This window comes from Pongo pygmaeus, chromosome 18 (assembly GCF_028885625.2).
Source record: "Pongo pygmaeus isolate AG05252 chromosome 18, NHGRI_mPonPyg2-v2.0_pri, whole genome shotgun sequence".
Taxonomy (NCBI): Eukaryota; Metazoa; Chordata; class Mammalia; order Primates; family Hominidae; genus Pongo; species Pongo pygmaeus.
Genome location: NC_072391.2, coordinates 14,508,716 through 14,523,848, shown reverse-complemented (window position 1 = coordinate 14,523,848; position 15,133 = coordinate 14,508,716). Strand labels below are relative to the sequence as shown.

The window sequence follows — 15,133 nt, the reverse complement described above, 5'->3', positions numbered from 1 at the left end:
GCCAACATGGTGAAACCCCATCTCTACTAAAAATAGAAAAATTAGCTGGGCGTGGTGGTGCGTGCCTGTAATCCCAGCTACTCAGGAGGCTGAGGCAGGAGAATCGCTTAGAACCCAGGAGGTGGAGGTTGCAGTGAGCCAAGATTGCGCCACTGCATTCCAGCCTGGGCGACAGAGCTAGACTCCGTCTCAAAAAACAAAAAAAGAATAGAAAACAGGAGTTAGATCAGATATTTGTATATCCCTGTTCATAGCAGCATTATTCACAATAGCCAAAATGTGAAAGCAACCCAAATGTCCACTGCCAGATGAATAGATAAACAAAATGTGCTATATTTGTACGTTGGAATAGTATTCAGCCTTTAAAAAGGAAGGAAATTCTGCATTCCATCATTGATGAAACTCTAGCTCATGTTCAATGAAATAAGCCAGTCACAAAAAGACAAATACTGTGTGATTCCACTTATACAAGATGCTTAGAGTAGTAAAAATCATAGAGGCAGAAAAGAAAATGATGATTGCCTGGGGGTGAGGGGAATGTGGAACCAGGGGTACATTGTTTAATGGGTATAGTGTATGGCTTGGGAACATGAACAAGTCTGGAGGTTCCAGTAGTGATGGTTGCAGAACAATATAAATGTAATTAATGCCATATACTTAAAAATGGTTAAATAGTAAATTTTGTGTTATATACATTTTAGTGTAATTTTTTAAATGCACTGTTAAAGCAGGGATACATGCAAATCCTCACTACCAATCAGGTCATCAAGTATCCACTGAACGTCCACTAGATTCTGTGCAAGGAAATTCACTTTTAATATTCAGTTACTTATTCTAAAAGTGAAATGCTTAAACTTATAGAAACAAATAGTGCTAGGTGATACATTTTTAACAAAGCTAGAGTTTTACGTAAAATATTCATCTATTAAATATGCAACGCGTGATTTTTGTTTTATTCAACTCGTTCATTTTTCATTTTATTTGGGAATTAGAATATGAAAACAACATTTAAAGAGTAATTGCATTTTGCCGTCTTAGTTAAGAACTCTGCTGCATCCTAAATTAAAAACATTATTGACTTAAAATCTATAATACAAAAAAGCTTTGTTTTTAAATATCTAGTTTCTGTCCCTCAAGACCACATAAAGAAATTCTAATAAAGAGGAACAGTCCGGAAGCAATGACTGGCCCTTGGCCTGTGCGCCATGTTCTGCAGCAGGAACAGTGCAGACATCTGAAACAGGATAGAGCTTTAATCAGCTGAGAGGTTTGCTCTGACTTCTGTTTTTTTTATATTGTAGCAAAGCTTGCCTGTAGCCATTTCTAGTAGGAGAAAAGTCACTCTTTATGATCAACAGTGCCTTTTTAGTTTTTTTGTTTTTTAATGCATAAATATCCATTAAAAACCATCTTTCTGACATTTTCTTATGGGTTTCTGATGAAAATTAAAGATCTGGCCCTCATGAGACCTGTAACCTGTAATGGAAACAGTGGTCAGATCCAATAAGACAAAGCAAAGTTTGCAGCTTTTTTTGTTTCTTTGGGGAAACAATTCAATCATTTTGAAATTAAATTTTTGTAGAACATAAGTTGAACTTAGGTCTCGGTGGCAATTTAAACCTATTTATATTTTAAATATTAAAAGTATTCTTTTAAGATTTCGACATATTGCTGAATTTACTATGGAACAAAATAAGTTTAAGTATCTCTTATGGCCTGAATACTTTAACTTTTATTTTAGGTTCACAGGTACATGTGCAGGTTTGTTATATTTGTAAATTGTATGTCACAGGGATTTGATGTAGATTCTTTTGTCACCCAGGTACTAAGCCTAATACTCAATAGTTATTTTTTCTGCTCCTCTCCCTCTTTCCACCCTCTACCCTCAAGTAGGCCCCAGTGTGTGTTGTTCCCCTCTATGTGTCCATGTGTTCTCATCATTTAGCTCCCACTTGTGAGAATTTGCAGTATTTGGTTTTCTGTTCCTGCATTCGTTCGCTATTGTAATGGCCCCCAGCTCCAGGCCTGGATACTCTTTTAATCCTTTTTGGAATACATCACTTCAAAATTATTCACACTTAGATTCTTTTGCTAACTTTAGCCACTAGGAGCCTGACCCCTTGATATAGTCTAAGTGGGGTTTGATAGGGGAATGGAGGGGCTTTTGTTGTGTTTTGGTCCTTTCTAAAGCACATTAAAATGGCTGGCAAAATTAGAAGTTATGATATATTTATCTGCAGATTAGGTAGAGTCAACAGTCACTGTATTTCAGTTGGGTTATTCTTGTGTTATGCTGGAGTCTGGTTTTCTGGGTAGCAAAGTCACATTGAAATACCAAAAGAGCTAATAAGATAGGCACAGTCTAGAAATTTAGGCAAGACATCATAAATATTACATTTGATACTACATCCATGCTCCTGGGTTATTTTTCATGATTGACACTTACTGCTCTCAGATTCATCACACTATCTTCAGTCACTGGGGGCTGGACTGGTAAAATAGCTTGCCAAGTAAGGATTTATATGCAAAGAAATCTATAGAGATCGGAATTCAAACATTTTAGTCTGTTTCACGTATCAGTTACATAATAGCCAAGGAATGTTTTCCCCTCTGTGAACATTGACCCAGAGGTAAGTATCCCCATTTCAAAAAAATATGCAAGGTGAAAGGAAAACCAACCACGTAAAGTCATATTCAGTAAAGAAGTGATCAGCTAACATCTTCCACTTTATGTATGAGGCTTGGTTGGTCAGAGATTCACTGAGGAGCCAGATGTCTCAGGGCTCTTTGCAGGCAGAAGTCTGCTGGAACACAGGTGTCCATTCTCTTAGATGAGCCCTTTCCCTTCATTTCTATTTAAAAATAAAATTGAATGCAGCCATCTTTCAGAGTAAGGTCTTTCATATTGTCAACACTCACAGTTACTAATAACTGAAAAGCTGAAATCAGCAGCTGAAACCTCAGGGAGCGAGAGAGCTGACACGGGCATGCACGATTAATTGCACACTCGCACACACACGGTCCCAGCTGGGCTTGAGAACGTGACCTAGTGTGAGTAAAGCCAGAAGGAATGCCCATTCATCAATTAAACAAATATTTGTTTGAGTTAACCAGTGTGTGCCAAGCTTCATATTTCATGCTGCTAATAGCCCTCCAAGTTTTCAGGTCATTTATTTTAAGGAGGAAAAATACGGTTTGCTATTTTAAAATGCAAATACTTTAACAAGATTTTGATTGTTGGTGTAGGGAATTTAAGAGTTGTTCAGGGAAGTGGAAGTGATAAAGGAGGACATTTTTCCTTAAGATAAGGGTGGTATAAGTCAGTCCAAGTACTAATCAATATGCAAATTTTGACTAGTTTATTACAATAGTAATTGTTCTTTACAATAAACAAATACTTAAAATCTATGTAAAGTAGATTGCTGGTGAGAATTGATAAAACCTAGTAAAGCCTTCTGTAGCTTCCTTTGTTAATAATATGTGACCCCAAACTAAGATTCAGCAATTGTCAATTTTGGCCTGGGTAACAAAGTAGTTTCTTGTTTTAAGTATGGAGAGATAATGTTGCCGGTAAAACAGATCAGTCTTACCAAAATATATTCTTCAAATCTTCTGTTGCAAGAAATGGGGGAATATGGTTAGTCAGATTTGGAGAGAGGAACAGAGAAGCACATTTATGGACACATGGTGGCATGGGCATTCAGGAAGGATGCTGCCAGAGGGTAGGTTGAGTGTGATGCAGGGAAGCCCGAAGGTCATGTTTGGATCAGCCAGGGTCAGCATGACCTGTATAGCAAAGGGACTTTATGAATACCGTGTATTGACTAGGCACAGTGGCTCATGCGTGTAATCTCAGCACTTTGGGAGGCCGAGGTAGGTGGATCACTTGAGGTCAGGGGTTCAAGACCAGCCTGGCTAACATGGTGAAACCCCCATGTCTACTAAAAATACAAAAACTAGCAAAGTGTGATGGTGCATGCCTGTAGTTCCAGATACTTGGGAGGCCAAAGCCAGAGAATTGCTTGAACCCAGGAGGCAGAGGTTGCAGTGAGCCAAGATCACCCCGCTGCATTCCAGCCTGAGTGAGACTCCCTCTCAAAAAAAAAAAAAAAACAAATACCATGTATTGTTTTGATCATATGTACAAGTGTCTTGGACTTTTCTTTCCCTGCCAATAAAGAGTGGGTTCTGACCGTCTTTTTGAGAAAATACTCCAGTATCGTCAGTCTAACCTTACTTGGCTTTAGTTATTCACTGCTCTTAAAGACTAAATGATTGGCTCCACTGAGGCGTAAAGCATGTTATTCCACCATCTGGCCTCAGACATAATCATATATTTTTCCTTTGCTTCTTTTCTAGTGGACTTAAAAACCAGGTCATTCCCTTGTAATTCTAATTTTTCTGTTTTTATGATCATTCATTTCACAGACTTGTTCCTTTTTGCCTTTTCCACCAGTTTGCTTCAGTGTCCCCAACAGTTCCTGAATTCTTGAAAACTCCTCCAACTGCAGATCAGCCTCCCCCACGGCCTGCAGCTCCTGTCCTCCCCACAAACACTGTGTCCTCAGCAAAGCCTGGCCCAGCACTGGTGAAGGTGGGTACTTTGGATACACCCTGGGTTTGGTGGCTTTATTTGTGACTCTGTCTGTAGCCCTGTGAATGGAAGACAAAGGCATTTATCCAACTTGCTCAGCCTGCCTTTTAGCCCAAAGTCTTAAAAACTAAGCCATGCAAAGACTTGCTAGACTGGGGTCTTCATGTTTGAAATTGTGCTATAATCATAGAAAAATGGCACAAATTTTGGTCTACTTAAAACACTAGGGGCCGGATGCAGTGGCTTACTTCTGTAATCCCAGTGCTTTGGAAGGCTGAGGCGGAAGGATGACTTGAGGCCAGGAGTTTGAGAACAGCCTGGGCAACATAGCAAGCAACATAGCAAGACACTATCTCTACAAAAAATTCAAAAAGTTAGCCAGAGGTGGTGGTGCATGCCCGTAGTCTCAGCTACTCAGGAGGCTGAGGCAAGAGGATCACTTGAGCCTTGGAGTTTGAGGCTGCAGTGAGCTATGGTCACACCATTGCACTCTAGCTTGGGTGACAGAGCAAGACCCTGTCTCTTTAAAAAGAAACAAAACCAACTACTGGGGCTATGCAGAAAGCCCTGGTTCTGCCACCCAGGCCACTAAGATGAAACAAGAGAAAAACAGATTTAAACTTTTTAGAATTGTGTTTAGAACTTCTAGATAAGGTGGGTGAGGAGAATAAAGTGAGGAATAGTTTAGGTGAATATACATCTCAAACTTTTAAAACTAAAAAAGGATATTACAGTTACCTAACTTCTCACCACCCTTCAGATGGGGAGACTGAGGCCCAAAGAAGAAATGACAAAGCCAGGAAGGGTCCCAACCTCCCGAATCCAAGTCTAGCTCTCTCCTGCCTTCCCCACCTGTTGCAGAACTCTTCTGAGGCAAGGGAGCATCTTTCAGATGAACACAATGCATATTTCTCACGGCCCTCTGTCCCCGGGACTGTCCTTGTCCCTGACCTTCCTGGAGAGAAGGCCCTTGTCAGCGTGGCCGAGTATTGGTGGCTTCAGGACATACATCAGTGTATTTCCCCATCTTCTGTTGCTTAGCATTGGAGTCGGAAATTCCAGAGGGTCGCAAGTGGCAACCCTGCCCATGAAATCAGTTTTATACCTCCTCTCCCAACATCCCCACGCATGCAACCCCGACGGCACAGAAGGTCTGCATGCACAGCCCTCCTTCCCTGCCGATCCTCAAAACGGGTTCTCTGCCTCTCCATCTCTCTGAATGTCTGCTATTCACTGATGTCTTTTAAGGAAGGCTTTGGTTCTAGAGGAAGAAGCATTGTTTAAGAATGTGAAATTCAGGGGTTGGTTAGATAATTCTAGGACTATGCCAAGAGAGGAGGGGACAGGAACACATTAGGAAACAGACCAGAATTGTTTCAGTGTTTGTATAAGGAAAGCTGTTTCCCATCCTTCACTTGTAGGGGCTGGTAGGTAATAGCAGATTCTGTCTGAGGAACACCGGTTATTATGTTTCTGTACCCCTCCTCTACAGGTGCCTTCCTGACTGTGGCTGGGACAATTATTTTATCACTCTACAACGATCATACTCGAACCCCATTTTGAGTGTAAATTATCCTAGACCCCGTTCATTCTTATGGTCAGTTTTAAAAGACTAAAAATAAAATGTATACCTAGGTGCAGTGGCTCGCGCCTGTAATCCCTGCACTTTGGGAGGCCAAGGTAGGCAGACTGCTTGAGCTCAGGAGTTTGAGACCAACCTGGGCAACATGGCAAAACCCCATCTCTATAAAGTGTACAAAAAAATTAGTTGGGCATGGTGGCGTACACCTATACTCCCAGCTACTTGGAGGCTGAGGTGGGAGGATCACTTGAGCCCAGGAGGTTAAAGCTGCAGTGAGCCGAGATCATGTGCCTGCACTCCAGCCTGGGTGACAGAATGAGACCCTGCCTCAAAAGCAAATAAATAAAATGAATTATTGATAATGAAATAAGAAGGTAAATAGTGAATTGATTAATATTGTGGGATTGAAGGAATAAGTGGGGGAAAGTGTTTTCTGACATCAAGGTATATACCTTAAGTGCCTGATAATTAAAGTTATTTCCAATTAGCATGCACGTTCACCATTCATTTGTTGAACGGATACTTATTCAAGCACCTTCTATGTGCCAGGCACTGTTCTGGGTACTAGGAATAGATAAAGCAAGGAACAAAAGATCACAAATCCCCACCCTTAGGGTAAACAGACAGCCAAATATAGAGTGTGCTGGGTGGTGATGAATAATGTGAGGATGGGGGTGCTGGGGAGACAAGGAGAGACGTGTCTTTTAAATGAGGTGGTCTGGGGATACGCAGATGGCATTTGGACAGAGATCTGAAAGAAATGAGGGTGTGAGCCATGAAGATATCTATGGGAAGAAAATTTCACCAAGGCAGCCAGTATGACTCCAACAGCAATGGCCGAGGCAGACAGGGTGTGGCCAGAGACCAGCGTCTGTAGAGCCTTGTAAGAAGTTAGGCTTTGTGTTACCACTAAGGGAAGAAGCTGCTGTAACGTTTTTGAGCTGATGTGTTAGAAACAGTAGGGCGCAAAGGTAGAAGCAGAGACAGGTAAAATGCACAGCAGGAGACAGTGGCAGCCGGGGAGATAACAGAAGTGGTTGGATTCTGGCTGCATTTGAAGGCTAAGCTGCCAGGATTTGTGGACAAGTTGGATATGTGGTGTGAAGAAGAGGAGTTGTGAACCATCTACTGTTGTGTGTCTAAGCGACTAGCAACTTGCAGTTGCTGCGTCGTGTAATGGAAAGGAGTACACCTGGAGTGTGAGGTGCTGTGCGGGCACCGCGTGACGTCCTAGAGGCAGCTGGATCGATGAGTGCAGACCTTAGGAGAGAGGTCTAGGTTGGGAATAGAAATGTGGGTCATCAGTGTATAAATGGCATTTAAAGCCATGAAACCCAGTTAAATCACCTAGGGTCTAAGTACAGGTGAAAAGGTTGTTCAAGAAGTGAGTTCTTGGGAACCTCCAACATTTTAGAGAGGAGAACCAGCAAAGGAGACTCAGCAAAAACAGCCAGCAAGAGTGAGGCAAGGCAGCCCTGAAGCCAGACACGATGTTTCAAGAAGGGAGAGAGCAACTGTATCAAAGGCTGCTGTGCCTCAGTTAAGATGAGTGCTGGGAACTGGCCTTGGTTTAACGTTGAAGCACAGCGACCTTGACAAGAACAGTTTCTGAAAGTTTAGTTGGAGTGGGCACAAGAGAGCCTGAAAGGCAGAGCTGGAGATGGTATTACAGAAAGCTTTTCTTGAGAGCCCACAGAAATGGGTCTGTAGCTTGATTAGACTGTAGGGTCAAGGAAGGCTGTTTGTGATCCAGTGGAAGTGATCCAGGAGAAGAGTGGGGAACCACAGCCAGGTGTGGGCAAGGGAATACAGAATCCAGTTGAGGAGGGAAGGGCCAGCCTGAGACAGCAACACCAGCAGGAAGGAAAGCGCTGAGTTTCGGTGCAGGCAGGCACTCAGCTCTGTGCTGATCACTTACATGTTCTCCATGTTTAGGCAGTGAGGTCATCAGTTGACAATGAGGATGAGAGTGAAATACTACAGGTTTGGAGAGAGAAGAAAAGATAAGGCAGTATTCTATAAGAGTAGGAAAATTAAAGGACCAGAAAAATGTAACAGGATGGCCACGTAGCACTGTTGAGCCCTTGAAGTTGGTGGTCACGAGTTTAAAGTGAGACTTGTCAGCATGGTTTTATGTTTTTCCTGTAGCCACTTTCAGTTATATGAGTACAGGCACGAAGTAGACCACTGGTTCTCAGCAGGGGTAAGTTTGCCTCCCACCACAGACATCTGGCAATGTCTGGAGACGTTTCTGGTTGTCACAATGTGGGGGACGAGGGGGGTGGGTGGAGGTTGCTAGGGGCATCTAATGGGTAGTGGCCAAGGATGCCGTTGAACATCCAACAGTGCACGGGATGGGCTCCCACAACACAATTACTTAGCTCAAAACATCCGTAGAGACATTGTCGAGAAACAGAAGGAGACAGAATTAGATAAGGGTTTTTCCAGGTGTGTATGACAAAGAGGGGACTATGCAAGTGAGGGGACAGTGGGATATAGCTTGGTAAGGAGGGAAGTGAGGAACATGTAAAGGTTGTAACAGAAAAGGATTGTAGGTCTCAGTGGCATCAAATAATTGTTGTAGTTGGCATCCTAGATGGAGTAAATTGACAAAATACGTGGTGGGTATTAGATTGGGATGCTGGGAAGCGAGGGAGGTTCAAATAATTACAAGATCTAGGCTGTCATCACACACTGGCTGGCTGAGAGAGGAGATGAGATATCTAGAAGCAACGAAGTCAAGGAACTAAGAGACCAGAATGTTAGAAGGATTGTACATGTGGATATTAAAATCATCAAGAACAGTGACTAAAGTTATGTTGAAGAGAGTAAAGAGCATTGGGAGTGTCAGATGTGTCGTAGGAGTCAGTAAAGAACTAGGAGGAGGCCAGGTCCTGATGCTCAAGTCTGAAAGCATGAGATGAGATTAACAACCAATCATTTCCAATACATAATTACTTTTTATAAATTCTTATTTACCAGTGTTTAAAAATAGGCTCCTAGTTAATTGGATTATATTATGTCCAATAGTATGCCGGTAAATGTTTAATAACTGGCTGGGCTCAGAGGGCAGATTATAGCCTTTGCCAATTCCAGTGGTGTAAATATTCCCACAGTGGCCAGTTTCAGGCTACCAGTGTGATATTGCTGAATGTACAGTTGGGAGAAGCAGCACACATTTGGTTCTCATGAGTAAGAGCTGGCTGCAGCACCCCACTGGATATGTCCGTAAACTGTTATGTAAAAATGGCCACAAAAATCTTGTTGCAGAATCATTCTTTTATACAAGGGATTTAAGAATTCATGACATATCAAGTGAAGAGAGAGAAAGGCACATTTCTAATAAGCATATATGGTATCATCCCAATTATATTAAAACATATCCAAAGGAAGGATATAAAAAAGAATGTTAATAGTCACATTCTATGAATGTTAGCATAGCCTAACATTAGAAATGAGACTATTCCTAACCTGCAGAATGCGGTGAGTTTTGTTTTATTCTTCTTTGGTTGCAGTGTCCTAATTCTTTGGATATGAATATAGATAATGTGATCATATCAATAGCTCCATTTAATTGAGTACTTCTCAAAGTCTTTGTATTAAGTTGGGTATGCACCCTAAAGAAGCTTAGGAATATTTTCATATATTTTCTTTTTTGTTTGTTTGGATGGGTTTTTTTCAGATGACAGTATCTTAGAATCTGAATACTGAAAAGTATAAAGTGATCTGATAACTTAAAAACTGAGAAGACAGCAAGACCTCAGGAAAACATCATCTGATTCCTAATCTTAAGATGAGGGATACATGGTCTCACATCCCAGTTTCAAAGGAAAAATCTAGTATTTTTGAAAAATGTTCAAATTCATGTTCATATCACTCAGTATTTGTTTTTGTATTATATTCCTTAGAGATAGTTTATATTCTGTTTTCTTCTCATTGGAAGCATTTTTTCATTTTTACATATTCTCCACAGAATTTTTAGCTATTACATGGTTTTGGTGAAGTATACTTAACCTTTTCCCATTGTATATTTAGCATGCAGCTTGTTTTTTACTAGGAGATTGTATGTGTAAGCACTTGGTAGTGTGTTCACACGGGAGACCCAAGGTCAGTGTGCATTGAGTTTGAATAGCTCATGCTGAGCATCTTGCCCATACCCTGAGGGAACAGTGCAGCAGGAGAAAATTTCTTGGTGAAAGTTAACATGCAAACGTTTTCATGGCTTTTGAAATGAATTTAGCATATTGCTTTCCAAAGTGGCTGTACCCGTATCTAAGGTACATTTCTTTTTAATTTCAAATCATTTAGTCACGCAGTACAAAAGATTTTATGTGGTGACATCTCTTTAATTGTTATTTTCTTTTTCTCAAAAATAGCAAAGCCATCCCAAGAATCCAAATGACAAACACCGTAGCAAAAAGTGCAAAGATCCCAAACCACGGGTAAAGAAGTTAAAGTACCACCAATACATTCCACCAGATCAGAAGGGTGAGAAGAACGAGCCGCAGATGGACTCCAACTACGCCCGCCTGCTCCAGCAGCAGCAGCTGTTCCTGCAGCTGCAGATCCTGAGTCAGCAGAAGCAGCACTACAACTACCAGACCATCCTGCCTGCACCATTCAAGTACGGCGGGGCCCATGCTGTCCTCAACGCGGGGTTTTCTGTGGTTTTTTATGAGGAACTATAAGTTACCAAAAGTTGAATATTGTCATTTATTTGTGCTCAGTGATGATTTTCATTTCTTTGTTATCAGAGCTTATCACACAGTGTCTGAAGTCCACATGGTGAAAGTGGCCTGCATTCCAGTCCAGTTTCTGTCCTCCAAAATATGTTCTGAATTTTTACAAGTTAGAAATGCCTTTTCACAATTATTCATCCAGATTTGCCTATTACTAGAACACCAAAATAGTACTAGATGCTCTGAGAAAAGCGTAAGTAGTATAAGACCTGGCATAAACAGCTGAAAGAAGAGAAGGGTGGGCATGAAAGCCGAAGTGGTCAAAGGAAAGCCTGGTGGAAAAGACAGGATCTTTGTATATAGAAGGCTCGAGAAGGGGCTTTCCAGGCACAGGGGAATGCTGTGAGCACTAGTACAGAGGAAGGAATAGAGTAAGTAGTGCCTCTTCATTGGAAGGTGAGAAATATTGCCTAAACAAAGAATCTGATTAATTTTTAAGTAAAAAGTGGAAGACAAAAATCGAGTAGAGCCAATGTCTAAGGGGACTTGAAGCTGGGCAGAAGACCTTACTCAACACAGCAGATAGACAACGGAGTGCTTCAGAGCGGGCTGCTGACGCGGTGAGGCCAAAATGTGAGAAAAAACAGCTGGACGCTGGTGTTGAAGGGACGTCTGGAGACAACGAAGAGCTCTGGCAGCAGAGTGAGTGTTTCAGAAGACAGTTAAAGGCCTTGGTGACCAACAACTGCGGAGAAGGAAGGTGTTTTCAAAGTTTGAACCCAACTGTGGGGGACAGAAGGGAGTGAATTCTGAAACTGAATTCGCAGCAAGACATCAATGGCTAATTTTAATTACATAATAAAGAAAATTTCTGGATATACATTCCCAATATGCTTTTTCTGGGAAACAGAGATAAAAATGCAAAGATCTTGTCTTCATTTTCCTCACTTTTCATGAAAAAGAAATTTTTGCATTTGACTCTAGAAAGAGATGCAAAAGCTCATTATAATGAAAAATTAATTAGCCATGATCAGGTTATTCAACTTATGATTACATGACCTGTAGACACTTCTGTTTTCTACATGTCGCCTAAGCATTCCCTCATAGGTAGCCCCTCTTTTCCCTCTTAAGAGTCAAATATCTTGAGGAAGATTAAACCTATTAGTAATTCAGACCTGATTGTGAAGTACTTAAATCTAAAACATCAGGGCATGGAGATGAAGAGAGAAAGAACTTTGTATCCAGTTACTATTTTAAGAGCAGGCAGGCCCAGGTGAGCTATTGACATTGGAAGGGAATCAGGGGAGACCAAAGAGAATTGGAAGAGAATCAGAGACAAGCTGCTGCTACTTTGCAGCTTTGTCCAGGCCTTAGGGAGGCCTCCTCCACTGCCATCCTCCTTTGGCATTGGGCACCAATAATAATGGTAATGATGGCTCACAGTTACTACTTACAATGTATTGTGCTTAAAACCGTGCATCATCCTCATCCTCGCCTCAAGTCTAGGAGGAATTGCTGTTATTGACCCCATTCCCAGATGAGGATGCTGTTAAGGTGAAAATCCCAAAGGATTTTTTTTTATATCTTTGAAACAGTCTTTTCTGTAATGAAAGAATTTGGCTGTGCGACTGGCTTTGTAGATAGGAAGAATCCATCAGAGGTGTGGGCTTGCTGAACTGTTACCAGTTCTTTGTCTTTCCATTAAGGCTTCAATTCCCCTCTCCTCCTCCTCCTCAATAACCAAGCTCACCCAAGAACAGTATCATACAAAAAGACCCAGGATACTAGAAGGAGAAAGAACACTTATTTTTGTGTATTATTTAACCACAAAAAGAATGTAAGTCCTGTTCAATTTCCATATCCTGAAAATGGAGGCCTTGTTTCCTAATGCATTGTTTATATTTATCAAAATTCCATTACAAGAAACTGAATATGGAAGTCATACAGTGCCCACAGTGGTGGGATTTTACCTGAATCCTGTAGCCCTTTGCCACCACAAAGGAGCAAGCGCCCAAAGGGACTAGACTTTAGTCCATCCCAGCTTGTCCGCACAATGAGAGGTCACTGGAGGTCCCCGAAGGCCACTGCATCCCTCTGAACTCAGGTCTCTCATCTGCCAATCACATTTGTCAACAACCTCTCTCCTTTTTTTTCTCCCCTCTATTGATTTGGGAGAAAAATAGATTAACATGTTTCTATTATAAAGATTGAGTTAAATACCAAACTGTTCATTTTAATAGGTAGAGTATTATAGAATCTCAACAGGAAAAAAAAACAGCATGAGTAGAATAATTACATTCATTCCCAAGGGGGTAATACCACTCGCGAGGAAGCAAAAGGTGGCTCAGCAGGGAGATGCCTCTTATGTAATAAAGCACAGACTTACCTGCGGTCCATAAACACATGCATTATGTCTGTGGTGTTGAAACTTCATGGGGGGAGAGATTTGGAGAAAAATGTCTAAAAGGCTCTTTCAGGGGACAATAATGAATGAAAATAAGGTGGAGAAACACTGATTTAAAGAAAATGTTTTCATAACTCTGAGATTTCACAGTTGAATTTTTATAAAGGATGATAATGATGCATAAAATATTTGCCATTTCATCCAATGATAAGAAACTTCATCCCAAAGATTTCCATTATTTAAGTTCAACAAAATTTAGCCAGGTTTTAGAAGACCCCAAAATGAATGTCAAGAGTTAGCTATTGACAAAGCCAGCAATGGATTCAACCATAGCCTTCCCAGAACTCTTCAGAGAAAGCTCACCCAACTATGGCTGTCACCCTTTAGGCACTGTCACCTCAAATCCCTGTTTCAGAATGTGGAATTCCAAGTCTCTTGGCTTCAGCACCAAGGCTTTGTGTGATAATAAAGCCTGAAGCTGCAATGGAATCAGCTGTATGGTAGCAACCATCCAGAAAGGAAACACCACTGTTACCAAGAGTATCACAGTTGGAAGATGTTAGGTGGGGATCTTATTTTAATACTGAAAGTTTATGGAAATTAGTACAAAGCACCTAACTGTAGTAGAATTTGACAAGTGCTGCACCAACTTCTTTTAAATAAGCTTTTTAAATTGAAGTATAAGTTACCTACAGAAAAGTCTGCAAATTATAAGTGAAAATTGACGCAAAAATAAATACACTCCTGTATCCAATACCCAAACCAAGAACATTTGCAGTACCCCAAAAGCCCCCTTTGTCTCCCTTTTCCGTAATGGTCCTGACTTCTATCCCCAGAGATTAGTTTTGCCTGTTTTGGGGTTTTTTTTTTTTTTTTTTTTTTTTTGAGATGGATTCTCACTCTGTCACCCAGGCTGGAGTGCAGTGGTGCAATCTCTGCTCACTGCAAGCTCTGCCTCCCGGGTTCATACCACCTCCAGGGTTCACGCCATTCTCCTGCCTCAGCCTCCTGAGTAGCTGGGACTACAGGCGCCTGCCACCACGCCTGGCTAATTTTTTGTATTTTTAAGTAGCGACGGGGTTTCACCGTGTTAGCCAGGATGGTCTCGATCTCCTGACCTCGTGATCTGCCCGCGTCAGCCTCCCAAAGTGCAGTTTTGCCTGTTTTTGAACTTCATATACATTCAATCTTACAGTACACCTAGGTGCATCTTTGTTGGTGCTGATAGCAGTTCATTTTTGTTGTTGTTGTTTAATATTTCTTGGCTGACTATAACGTAATTTAGCCATCCAGCTTACTCTTGATGCATAGCTGGGTTGCTTCCAGTTGGGGCTATTATGAATAACCCCATAGTAAATAGTCTGTGTCTTTTGGTATACATACATGTGTCTTTCTGTTAGATGTCTATCTAGGAATGGGATTGTGGGATCATAGGATAGGCAGATGTTTTCCTTTAGTACTATGAAAGAAAAGTTTCAAAGAAAAGATGTTTTTCTTTAGTACAGTTTTCCAAAGTAGTTGCATCATTCACAACTCTGCCAGCAGTGTGTGATTGTTCTGGTTGTCCCAGGTACTTGGTATCAGTCTTACTCATTATATCAATTCCACTGAAAATGCAGGGCTATTCTGTTGTGATTTGCAATTTCCACATACCTAATGAGTTTGAACGATTGTTCACTTATTTATTGACCATTGGGATATACTTTCTTGTGATATATCTGAGATTTTTCCCCCCAGTTTTCCACTGGGTTTTCTGTCTCTTTCTTACCGATTTTAAAGACCTCTTTATATACTCTAGGTATGAGGTCTTTGTCAGAAATATGTATTACAGATCTGTTGTCCTGCACTGTGGCTTGACTTTTCACTGTCTTAAA

General features: G+C 41.1%; 1 protein-coding gene across 8 annotated transcripts in view; it reads left to right on the top strand.

The window, feature by feature from the left end:
- MRTFB (myocardin related transcription factor B) overlaps window positions 1–15,133 on the top strand; it is a 195,808-nt gene that overhangs the window by 158,806 nt on the left and 21,869 nt on the right. For 7 of the 8 annotated variants that reach the window (XM_054454925.2, XM_054454922.2, XM_054454923.2 and 4 more), the window contains 2 exons: window positions 4,457–4,594; window positions 10,553–10,800. In XM_054454925.2, the coding sequence (XP_054310900.2) occupies window positions 4,457–4,594; window positions 10,553–10,800 (386 nt within the window). Of the gene's footprint in view, window positions 1–4,456; window positions 4,595–10,552; window positions 12,853–15,133 lie in introns of those variants that run through there. The other variant, XM_063654690.1, reaches the window with a different exon arrangement.